This window comes from Salvelinus namaycush, unplaced genomic scaffold (genome assembly GCF_016432855.1).
Source record: "Salvelinus namaycush isolate Seneca unplaced genomic scaffold, SaNama_1.0 Scaffold286, whole genome shotgun sequence".
NCBI lineage: Eukaryota > Metazoa > Chordata > Actinopteri > Salmoniformes > Salmonidae > Salvelinus > Salvelinus namaycush.
This window is the reverse complement of record NW_024059741.1, coordinates 232,626-245,757: the sequence shown is the minus strand read 5'-3', so window position 1 is coordinate 245,757 and position 13,132 is coordinate 232,626. Positions and strand designations below refer to the sequence as shown.

Genomic DNA, 13,132 nt, shown 5'->3' with positions numbered 1-13,132 from the left:
ATTCTGAAGGATGACGCAGTCATCTTGTCATAGGTACGAGCGTAGGCTAAACCTATTTAGCAAGTTGTTGAAAAAAATACACATCAGATGACCAGAAAATAAATATCGACGCTCTCAATTCTTGGATCGAAACACGACATCATTCTGCCTCTTGGTTTACCTCCCGTCCCTTTGATGGCATTTTACCTGCATGGTCCTTTTCAAGAACTTGAATATTTAACCACAACATGTAGGCCTAATGTTTAAAGTTGTGCTGCTATGTTGTTTCAACTTTCAAGGTGATGGTTTTATGTATCTCCCTGAGTAAACCACTAGAGGTCGGTATTTGTTAGCTGTTAAAGTTCAGTTAGTTGTCTGATGTTCACAAGTGGATATGATGGATTTTACAAGCAGCAGTTAATTGGAAAGCACGTACTGTGTAGGCATGTCAAACATATTATTAAACATACATAAAAAAACTATATTTATACAGATATGATTTCTTTTAACCTTTATTTAACTAGGCAAATCATTTAATTTAGAACAAATTATTATTTACAATGGCGGCCTACCCCGGTCAAACCCGGACGACGCTGGGCCAATTGTGCGCCGCCCTATGGGAATCCGATCACGGCCAGATGTGATACACCCTGGATATAATCAAATCAATGGCTATTCTTCATGAACAAGGGCACAATCTGTGCCCAATATAGTCTGTGAATCCGTTTTAGGTCTGAAATTCTATATGATATATTATTCAAATAATAATCAAAACTGTAGTTATCTACATATCTCAGCAAGAGGCTGTGTCTGTGGATAGTGACATCACAGGGTACCTCTTCCTCATTCAAGTTCAACAGTGATATTGCAGTTATAACAGCTGAGGCATTCTGGAGTTGTCCTTCATATATATATTAATATATATATATATACTTTTTTTTATCTCAATAAGGAATCTGTTAAACTTAAGTGGTTTATGTTTTTTGTAAAAGTTGATAAAGAGGATATTAACATTAAACTTTGAGGAAGTACATGTGTAACACAGAATGACTCCCTTGCTGTTTAAAGATGCCTTTTGGGTAAGTTCACTCAGTCTGCTACCATTGTCTCTGTGTTGGTGTGTGATGTCCTGCGTTGGTGTGTGTAACTAGATATAACTAGACCGTCTACTGATAACTCATTTAAAATCTCTCTATCCAGAAATATTAGTATTTTGTTCATTCTCAACCATTTACAGACTTGAAAGTGTAGTGAGCCTTTTAAAGCAAACAGTATTAGGTTTCTAAAATGTGACAATTGTCTGTCAGAATATGATGTCCACAGTAATAACATGCCAATGAAATTTGGAACTGAACTGAGTGCTGTGGGAAAGCTGGAAAGGTCTGGGTTCAACTCTTACTGCTAACCCCTTAGATATGCACTGTAGGATATGCACTGTGCTTTCACCACAATTTCCACATTTTAATCTGTTATATTCTGTTTAACTTGTGAGGTATCGTAGTATTTTTGCACAGGTGTTCCCTGAGACGTTGGTTGCTATGGCTCCCTTCCTGCTCACGGTGGTTATGAATTTAGCCCTCTCATTGTCCAGATAGATTTGCATCCAAGGCAACAGTTGATAATCTACCTGTCATCTTCAGACATGAAAGAGAACATATTAAATGGGTTTCTATTATCCTGTCTGTAACTAAAGGTTGTTCAAAGTGAATATTCTATGGTCCTCTGGACAGTCCTCTGACTATATTGTCTGTTGTTTGTAAGTACTGTAACAAGTTTTTATGACGCAATGCACATTTCAGTGAAACGTAATATTAATTTTAAATGCTTTGGGGATTTCACCAGGTTCATATACCATGTTGTAAAGACACTAGACCCCCTTCTATGGGAACCAATCCCTAAACAAGTTCCAACTTCTGTGGAATCTAACTCTTCAGTATGTGCCACTAAATACAGAGAAAAACCACTGGGCAGTTTGAGTCAAACGTTTATTTTGTAACTATTGTTGTGTAACTGGATTACAACACATCTCTTTGTCTCTCTGTAGGGAGTTGATTTCACTAATCATCTGGGCTATGAGGTTCTGATTCAGAGACTATGTGATGGCAGGCGGATGTGCAAAGATGTGGAGGAACTGCTGAAGATGAGGTAGGGTTTCTCTGACATCATTAAAACTTCATACAAAATGCACGCAGGGATGGTCAGCAGTGATTGCACACTGAATCGGAAATGTTCATACAACTCAGATTGGTCTACACTCTACAAAACACAGCACTTTTAAGTCTGCCTGTTTGTCTGTCTACAGGGCCATGGCAGAAGAGAGGTATGGGAAGGATCTGGTGACAATAGCACGTAAAGCTGGGGGGCAGACAGAGATCAGGTAAATGGCTGGTTACGTACATATATAGAGATGATATGTTTGGACAATTTCCATAATACCTACTATGCATAAGTTAGCCAAAGTGCTGTCATAACAGATACAAATAACATTGGGGCCCAAATCAAATGTAATGTTCTTTTTTTCCTTTAAATAATTTGCCATAACCTGGCGTGGCGCGCCTGCTAATATGCCACAACCACTTCACAGGCAATATAATAGGTAGTCAATAGAATAATAGTGGTATTTTTAGAATATAAATGATAGAGTCAGGGTTCAGTAGTGGCACACAATGCCATTAAGTCACACATACTAGCCCTCGTGGAATCATTGCCACCAGAGAGAGAGAGAGAAAATGTGTGTGTGTGTGTGCATCCTCAATCCAGTTTCCTGTTCGCACAGTTAATCTTTACACCATTGCTAATAAGCCAGTCATGTGACATGGTAAAGTTGGACACAGAGAAGAGACCAGACAAGGAATCAGTGGTTAAGGATAAACATAATAATTTACAGAGAAACGGTAGCCGCAGGATCACAGTACACTTGAAAACTCACTCAGGAAACAAACGCACACAGTAAACAATTCAAGCTTCTGCAAAGGACAACAGAAAACACACCTCTTAACAGGGAAATCATTATCGCCTTGGGTCAGGTTCTTGTGTCTGGGCTTGTCGGACCGTGGTCTCAATACCCCATATCACAGAGTCCACAATGCGGGAGCTGGGGATGATGGGCCCGGAGTCCCTCTCCTAGTTAGAGGTATCGTGTTGGCGGGACAGGGCGCCTGCTTTCCGATTCTTGGATCCCGGGCGATAGGCTAGTGTGAAATCGAACCTGTTAAAAAAAACAGAGCCCACCTAGCCTGGCGAGCGTTCAACCTCTTGAATGGAGACCAAGTTCTTAAGGGCCCACTTAACTGCCAAGAGCTCACAGTTGCCTACATCGTAGTTGCGTTCCGCTGGCGAGAACCACTTGGAGAGAAAGGCGCATGGGTGCAGTTTCTTGTCCTCTTCGTTCTGCTGTGAAAGGACCACCCCTGCTCCGGTGTCCGAGGCGTCCACTTCTACCACAAAGGGCCGAGTAGGATCAGGATGAACGAGGATGGGTCCAGAGGTGAAACATCCCTTGAGCTCTATGAATGCCCTGTCAACCTCGGGAGTCTAGCAAAAACGGGTCTGGGACTTTAAAAAAATGATGTAACCTTTATTTAACTAGGCAAGTCAGTTAAGAACAAATTCTTATTTATAATGACGGCCTACCCCGGCCAAACCCGGACGACACTGGGCAAATTGACATGCGGGTTCGGACCGTGAGAGGCGCTGCCACTGCACCAAAGTTGCATATAAAACGCCTGTAAAAATTGTTTAACCCGAGGAACCGCTGGACCTGGTTGAGTGAGGTGGGACGGGGCCAGTCAGCGACCGCCTCAACCTTTTTGGGGTCCATTTGGATGCCTGTGGTAGAGATAATGTGATCCAGGAAGGACACTTGGGATATGTGGAACTCACACTTCTCTATCTTAACATATAGTTGGCTCTGCAGGAGGCATATCAGGACTTGGGGACGTGCAGTATGTGTTCTGGAATGGTTTTGGAGAAGATCAGAATGTTGTTGAGGTAAACAAAGAGAAACCAATTCGAGTGTCATTGATCAATGCTTGAAAGACTGCCGGTGAGTTCGATAATTCGAAGGGCATGATTAAATACTCACAGTGTCCACTAGGGGTGTTAAAGGCAGTTTTCCACTCATCTCCCTGATTCTCACCAGATTTTAAGAGTTGCGGAGGTCCAGTTTGGTGAAGAATTGGGCCAACTCCAAGACGGCGGACATCAGGGGTAGGGGGTAACGATTCTTGATCGTAATCCAGTTCAGCCCTCTGTAATCGATGCAAGGACGCAGGACTCCATCCTTCTTAACCACAAAGAAGCCTGCACCAGCTAGGGATGTAGAGGGGCTAATGAAACCTGCCTCCAGCGACTCCCGGATGTAATTGTCCATGACTGCTGCTTCAGGGGTTGAGAGATAGTACAGACGGCCCTAGGTAGGTGCGGAGCTGGGTAGGAGTTCTATGGCAGTCATATGAACGATGTGGAAGAAGGGTGGCGGCTTGCCTCTTACTGCAGGCCTCCGGGAGGTCGAAGTATTCAGGAGGGAGAGTGGAGAAGTCTTGGACTTTAATGGATGCAGGAGGACATGGCGAGGCTCTTGGTGGGGGTCTTAGACATTTAGTCTGGCAGTCCTTACCCCAGTCTAGTAGGTGTCCCATGGACCAGGAGAATAGTGGGTTATGTAGTTCTAGCCAGGGTTACCCTAGGATAAGGGGGTTCTCGGGAGCAAAAAAAAACTAAGAGTCTCTGAGTGTTTCACCCAAGCCTGCAGTAGAATGGCCTTGGTCTGATATTCCACCTGACCGGAGCAAATGGGCCATCCATCGAGGGCTTGAATCTGCAGAGGGATGGGACACTTCACGCAGGTGATTGGTAATTATCTGGTGAAGTCCTGATCAATAAAATTATCTGTGGTCCCGGAGTCCACGAAGGCTTGAATCTGGTGCTGACGGTTGTCCCAGTGGAGGGTTGCGAGTAGTGACAGACGGTGACTGAGAGGTAGCTGCACAGCTCGTCAGGGTCTCCCGTTGTCCTGGCAAGCCCTGGCGTTTCCCGTCAGCTCTGGACATGTAGCGCGGAGATGGCCGAGACCTCCGCAGTAGAGGAGTCGCGCAGTAGAGCCGTCGCGAATGCGCCTGTCACGCACCTGTGGACTCAGACGTGTGGGTCCCAGCTGCATGGGCTCCTCCGTTCTGGGTTTGGGGGGCTTAAGGTGCTCAGGAAACCGAGATACTGGGGTGGAGTCAAAAAGGCGCTGTCTCACGCATTCGAGGCGGTTGTCGATCCTGATTGCCAGCATTATCAGGGACTCAAGGTCCTCTCCCAGTTCCCGAGAGGCCAGTTCATCCTTGGAGTTGGACAAACCCTGGTGGAAAGCAGTTTCCAGGACCTCCGTATTCCACACACTCTCGGAGGCGAGGTTGTGGAACTCAATGGCGAAGTCAGCAACTGGTCTGGCCCCTTGGCAGATGTTGAACAGTCGGCTGGCCGCTTCTCATCCGCCGACTGGGTGGTCGAAGACTTGTAACTCAGTGATGAAGGCTAATATGGAGCTGCAGGATGGTGGCTGTTCCCACACCGCCATTGCCCACGCCAGGGCATTGCCCGAGAGTAGAGAGATGATGTAGGCGATCATGGTCGATCGGTGTGGAACGAGGAGGAGTGTAGCTCGAACACCAGAGAACACTGAATGAGGAAGGAACCCCTTGCATCCTCCCGGGTGGCCGTCATACCGCTCGGGGGCTGGGATCTTGGGTTCCCGGTGCAGGTTCCCTGGAGGAACTACGGCGACATCTGTAGCACTGGGCGATGAGACTTGGACATTGGCCCCTCTTGGGTTGAGGTTGGACTGTGGTTGGAGGGAGTCGGTAAGTGCCCGGAGGGTCTCTGATATTTGGGAGAGTTGTTCTTGCTGCGGCCCCAGCAGTGCTCCTTGGTGGGTTACAACATTCTTGATCTGAGTGATCTCTGCTGAGTCCATGTTTGGTGCAGAAGCTTGCTGTGACGTGGTAAGGTTGGACCCAGGTGCAGAGAAGAGAACAGACGAGGAATCAGTGGTTAAGGATAAACATACTTTACTTTACTGAGAAACGGTAGCCGCAGGATCACAGTACACATGAAAAAACAAAAAACACTAAGTCTCAAAAACTCACTCAGGAAATGAACGCACACGGTAAACAATTCAAGCTTCTGCAAAGGACAACAGAAAACATACCTCTTTTAACAGGGAAATCATAATGAATAAATTGGACACACCAGAGTGTCGTTAATGTCTCTAGGACGGTCTCTGCTGCCCTCTGGTGACAGGTGGAACCATGACAAGTCATTGATATCTAGATACAGTTGAATGCAGTGATTTGGCAATCTGTTTATGCATACTGAGTTTAACTAGTATTTAGTATGCTACACTACCTGTTATTGATAAATGCATCATTCCTATTTTTTCAGCACTCTGAAAGCCTCCTTTGATCAACTTAAAACACGTAAGTTTATCCTGTCTACTGCATCTCTCACAACAAAGCCCAATGACAGTTTACTAAAATAACTGTTTTCTTTGACAGAAATTGAAAACATCGGGAATCTGCATATCCAGCTATCCGGAATGTTACGGGAAGAGATCAAGAAGATGGAAATATTCAGAGAGCGGCAGAAAGAACAGAGGAGAAAGGTTTGAAATGTGTTATTGAGTGCTTATTTCATTTTGAAAATACATTTTGAAAAGCTGTATTTATGAGGTGCCAGTAAATTTCAACCATGTTGTTTATCCTCGTTCAGTTTGAGGGGATTATGGAGAAAGTTCAGAAGATGAAGGTGTCCTTATACAAGAAGACCATGGAGGTAGGCATACTATTTACTCAGGGAATTACATGCTTACTTAGTAAGTCAGCTTAAGTACAGAGGTACATACACAGAGGGTTATAGAACAGTCTGAAAGTGGGACTTTATCCACACGCTTAGAAAAAAAGGTATCTAGAATTTAAGGTTGCTTCGGATGTCCCCATAGGAGACAGGTGGCAGGTAGTCTAGCATTTAAGAGCATTGGGCCAGTAACTGAAAGGTCAGTGGTTTGAATCTCAGAGCAGACTAGGTGAAAAATCTGCCTACGTGCCCTTGAACAAAGCACTTAACCATAATTGCTCCTATAAGTCACTGAATAAGAGCGGCTGCTAAATGACTTAAATGTAAAATGAGAATCCTTTGAAGAACCCTATTGGTTCCTGGTAGAACCCTTTTGGTTTCCATGTAGAACCCTTTCCACAGTGTTCTACATTGAACCCAAAAGGATTCCACCTGAAAACCAAAAGGGTTCTAGCTGGAACCAAAAAGGGTTCTCCTACGGGGACAGCCAAAGAACCCTTTTTAAGAGCGCAGTGTAAGAGTTCATACCCAGAAAAGAGGAAGGCTGACATTACACCTAGTAGACCTAGCTACCTCTCAGAGATGGGTGAGCTACCCAAGAGAGAACATACATCACAGTGCAATTCTGCAAGAGGAAGAGGGTAGGAAACAAAGTATAGACACACACACCCACACACCAACCACAGACTTTGGCCCTATTATAGTGGGGAACTGGTAGGATAACACAGGCCTTGAAAATGAACATTTTGGTCTGCATCAATACGGATCTCACCTCTCATAGTCCCATGATTTATGCTCAATTATAAACCGGGTGATTTGAGCCCTGATGGCTGGTATATCAAACCGTATACTACGGGTATGACAAAAACATGTATTTTTTGCGGTCTAATTACGTTGGTAACCAGTTTATAAAATACTAATGAGGCACCTCGGGGGTTTGTGGTATATGGTCAATATATCACAGTTAAGGGGCTGTATTCCAGGCACTCCGCGTTGTGTAGAGGGTAAGAACAGTCCTTAGCTGTGGTATAATGTCCACATATCACATCTCCTCGAGCCTTATTGCTCAAATATACATAAACTTGGGCCTATTTTCGTGAGTATCATTACAGTATCATAACATCCTGTATACAGTACCTTCGGAAAGTATTCAGACCCCTTGACTTCTAAAATTGATTAAATTGTTTTCTTTCCCTCATCAATCTACACACAATACCCCATAATGACAAAGAAATAAAAGGTTTTTACACATTTTTGCAAATGTATTAAAAATTAAAAACTGAAATATTACATTCACATAAGTATTTAGACCCTTTACTCAGTACTTTGTTGAAGAACCTTTGGCAGCGATTACAGCCTTGCGTATTCTTGGGTATGACGCTTGGCACACCTGTATTCGGGGAGTTTCTCCCATTCTTCTCAGCAGATTCTCTCAAGCTCTATCAGGTTGGATGGGGAGTTTGAGTTTAAGTTTATTTCTTTTTACAGGGACAGTGCACATTAATCAAGGTTTCAGTAAAAGTGCCGGTTTTAGCCAGCCGGCTAATTTTCAACCGCAGTCCCTGCACAGCTATTTTCAGGTGTCTCCAGAGATGTTCGATCGGGTTCATGTCCGGGCTCTGGCTGGGCCACTCAAGGACATTCAGAGACTTGTCCCAAAGCCACTCCTGCGTTGTCTTGGCTGTGTGCTTAGGGTCGTTAGGGTCTTGTTGGAAGGTGAACCTTCACCCCAGTCTAAGGTCCTGAGCACTCTGGAGCAGGTTTTCATCAAGGCCTTTCTCCCCCGATTGGCTGGGCGGCCAGCTCTATGAAGAGTCTTAGTGTCAAACTTCTTCCATTTAAGAATAATGGAGACCACTTTGTTCTTGGGGACCTTCAATGTTGCAGAAATGTTTTTGTACCCTTCCCCAGATCTGTGCCTGTCTCAGAACTCTACAGACAATTACTTCAACCTCATGGCTTGGTTTTTGCTCTGACATACACTGTCAACTGTAGGACCTTATTTGACAGGTGTGTGCCTTTACAACTCATATCCATTCAATTGAATGTACTACAGGTGGACTCCAATCAAGTGGTAGAAACATCTCAAAGATGATCAGTGGAAACAGGATGCACCTGTGCTCAATTTCAAGTTTCATAGCAAAGCGTCTGAATACTGTTTTTTATTTTAATACATTTGCAAAAAAATTCTACAAACATGTTTTCACTTTGTAATTATGGGGTATTGTGTGTAGATTGCTGAGGATATAATTTTTTATTTAATCAATTTTAGAATAAGGATGTAACGCAACAAAATGTTGAAAAAGTCAAGGGGTCTGAATACTTCCGAAGGCACTGTATAACCCTATTCTCTATGCGAGCATTTACATACCGAATAGATAAGCTACATCATTAGGCTACTCTGTGGTGAGACAAGTGACAAGAGCCAATGGCAGAGTGGCATAAATGGAGCTAAAGCGGTGAAGACTGATTATCCTGTACAAGAAACAACCAATCTGAAGCCAGAAATACATATTGACCTAAATGTTTGCTTAAACTGCTAAGTGAGGACTGCACCATTCACCATTTTGACATTGCATACAGTTGCATACAGTTTTACAGAGATTCAACATTGCTACAGGTTTTATTGATTGTTACATAAAACATGACACCGCAGACCACTGTGGCTGCTTCAATGATGATTCCCTGAATGTCTCTTCTGTCCATCTCCAGTCTAAGAAGTCCTATGAGCAGAAATGTAAAGAAGCAGACGAGGCAGAGCAGCTTGCTGACAGGAGCACCACAGCTACAACACCAAAACAGTCTGAGAAGGTAACACCACCTCCCCAAACCCTGGAACTATACAAACACACAGCCCCCAAGCAGTCTGAGAAAGTATTGTAATCCCCCATACCTGGAATTACACACACACAGCCACAACACCAAACCAAAGTCTGAGAAGGTAACACCACTGCCAACCCTGCAATTATACACATGTAATACACCTAGTTATTCAGTGCATTCAGAAAGTATTCAGACCCCTTCACTTTTTCCACATTTAGTTACGTTACAGCCTTATTCTAAAATTGATTAAATTATATTTTTTTACTCATCAGTCTCTACACAATAACCCATAATGACAAAGCGAAAACAGCTTTTCATAAAATGTTTGCAAATGTGTTAAAAATAAAAATAGAAATACCTTATTTACATAAGTATTCAGACCCTTTGCTATGAGACTCGAAATTGAGCTCAAGTGCATCATGTTTCCATTGATCATCCATTGAGATGTTCCTACAACTAGATTGGAGTTCACCTGTGGTAAATTCAACTGATTGATTTGACATGATTTGGAAAGGCACACACCTGTCTATATAAGGTCCCTCAGTTGACAGTGTATGTCAGAGCAAAAACCAAGCCATGAGGTCGAAGGAATTTTCCGTAGAACTCTGAGACAGGATTGTGTCGAGGCACAGATCTGGGGAAGGGTACAAAAACAATTCTGCAGCATTGACGGTCCCCAAGAACACAGTGGCTTCCATCATTCTTAAATGGAAGAAGTTTGGAACCACCAAGACTCTTCCTAGAGCTGGCCGCCCAGTCAAACTGAGCAATCGGGGGAGAAAGGCCTTGGTCCGGAAGGTGACCAAGAACCCGATGGTCACGCTGACAGAGCTCCAGAGTTCCTCTGTGGAGATGGGAGAACCTTCCAGAAGGACAACCAGCTCTGTAGCACTCCACCAAGCAGGCCTTTGTGGTAGAATGGCCAGACGGAAGCCACTCCTCAGTAAAAGGCACACGACAGCCCACTTGGAGTTTGCCAAAAGCCACCTAAAGGACTCTCAGACCATGAAAAACAAGATTCAACAAGATTCTCTGGTCTGATGAAACCAAGATTGAACTCTTTGGCCTGAATGCCAAGCGTCACATCTGGAGGAATCCTGGCACCATCCCTACAATGAAGCAGGGTGGTGGCAGCATCATGCTGTGGGGATGTTTTTCAGCGGCAGGGACTGGGAGACTAGTCAGGATCGAGGGAAAGATGAACGGAGCAAAGTACAGAGAGATACTTGATGATAACCTGCTCCAGAGTGCTCAGGACCTCAAACTGGGGCAAAGGTTCACCATCGAACAAGACAACCCTAAGCCCACAGCCAAGATAATGCAGGAGTGGCTTCGGGACAAGTCTCTGAATGTCCTTGAGTGGCCCAGGCAGAGCCCGGCCTTGAACCCAATCGAACATCTCTGGAGAGACCTGGAAATAGCTGTACAGCGACGCTCCCCATCCAACCTGACAGAGCTTGAAAGGATCTGCAGAGAAGAATGGGAGAAACTCCCCAAATACAGGTGTGCCAAGCTTGTAGCGTCATACCCAAGAAGAGTCTGAGTCTGTGATCACTACCAAAGGTGCTGCAACAAAGTCCTGAGTAAAGGGTCTGAATAGTAATGTTATTTTTTATAAATTTGCAAAAAAGAGTGAAAAAAACTGTTTTGCTTTGTCATTATGGGGTATTGTGTGTAGATTGATGACACACAAAAAAAAGTGATTTAATCCATTTTAGAATAAGGCTGTAACGTAACAAAATGTGGAAAAGTCTGAATACTTAGTTATAGTTATTGTTGTGCTACTCCAACTCAATTTCTCAGTATCAGAGAAGGCTATGAAACAGTTCCCTTTGTTACTGTTTTCCTACTACAAGTAAAACAGCGGTATGGTGGAGGAAAACGCAAATAAACGCAGTCTACCCACTTTTGTCTTTTGCCCAACAGTTCATCCACCTTTTGCAGAAAAATGCACTGAAATAATAGGAAGTGTTACTTTATTCACCACGACCAGCGAGCAGTTTACACCTCTTTTTTTCTTCTTTTTTTGTAAACTAGACTGGTTCTGTGAGTCTATGGGTTGGTTATAATGCAAGGCATTTACAATTGAATGTCCAATGAAATGATGTCAATTCCTGGAATTGAGTTATCTATTTATTAGAAAGGTTTGTTCTGTGTGCGTTCTGAAAATGGAGGTCTGTAGAGGAACAGAGAGTCAGGAGAGTAAAGAGAACACATCCTGATATTTTCTTCTAAAGGAGAACTGTCTCTTCTATTTTTTTGTTTAGCAGTCACGTTTTGATTCAGAGCATGACCAGTTCCTCTACTGCTGTCTTTTTCAGGTACAACACAAGGCCAAGCAATGCAGACAAGCCGTCACTGAAGCAGGTCTGAATCATACCATACAATATACTGTACTTTTCTTTGTTGGTGATAATATCAATGGATGAATGAATCAATGAATCTGTAAATCCATTACAAATATATTATCATTGATCTGATTATTTAAAAAACATGTATTTATTATTGTAATCCAAGTAAAGAAGACTGCTTTAGTAAAGTATTCCCTAACCTCTATTGTGCTCCACCTGTACAGAGAAACAATACATGTTGAATGTAGAGCAGCTGGAGAGAGTTCGTCAGGACTGGGAGGGAACACACAAGGGCACATGTGAGGTTAGAGCTCTCTGTTACACAGCAACAACTTTTCACATTGCACCCACCCACAACTGTTACTAGCCCTAATAAGACCTCACACCACAGCACACCACGCCCCCTTCCGCAGTATGTCTGAGTAGGCCTATATTTCTCAGTATAACACCCCCCATGTGGCTTATGTACATACATCCAGAATAGAGTACACTGTTAGAACAAAAAGGTGCTATCTAGAACCTAAAAGGGTTCTTCGGCTTTCCCCGTAGGAGAACCCTTTGAAGATGCCTTTTTGGTTCTAGGTAGAACCCTTTTTGGTTCCATGTAGAACCCTTTACTCAGAAAGTTCTACACGGAACCAAAAAAGGTTATCCTATGTGTCACGATCGTCGTAAGAAGCGGACCAAAGCGCAGCGTGGTTTGAATACATTCTTCAATATTTAATGAAGAACACTTAAACAAACTTACAAAACAAAACGAATAAGACGAACGTGACCGCTATATAAACAATGTGCTAACATGCAACATAACATAGACAATAACCCACAACCCACAATACAAAACAGGCTACCTAAATATGGTTCCCAATCAGAGACAACGCAAAACACCTGTCTCTGATTGAGAACCATATCAGGCCAAACACATAGAAATATACAAACCAGACATACAACATAGAATGCCCACACAGATTACACCCTGACCAACCAAAACATAAAACATACAAAGCAAACTCTGGTCAGGGCGTGACAGTACCCCCACCCCCAAGGTGCGGACTCCGGCCGCAAAACCTGAACCTATAGGGGAGGGTCTGGGTGGGCATCTATCCGCGGTGGCGGCTCTGGCGCTGGACGTGGCCCCC

The 13,132-nt window shown here is 43.7% G+C and overlaps 1 protein-coding gene across 1 annotated transcript; it reads left to right on the top strand.

Annotated features, from left to right (window-relative positions):
- Window positions 1-938: 938 nt before the first annotated feature.
- On the top strand, window positions 939-12,419 carry LOC120039630 (proline-serine-threonine phosphatase-interacting protein 1-like). Its single transcript, XM_038985044.1, has 10 exons — window positions 939-1,058; window positions 2,024-2,124; window positions 2,282-2,356; window positions 6,409-6,443; window positions 6,522-6,628; window positions 6,736-6,798; window positions 9,532-9,630; window positions 11,964-12,009; window positions 12,218-12,292; window positions 12,385-12,419. The coding sequence occupies exons 1-10, from the start codon at window positions 1,026-1,028 to the stop codon at window positions 12,417-12,419; spliced, it is 669 nt and encodes a 222-aa protein (XP_038840972.1). The 5' UTR covers window positions 939-1,025.
- Window positions 12,420-13,132: the final 713 nt, after the last annotated feature.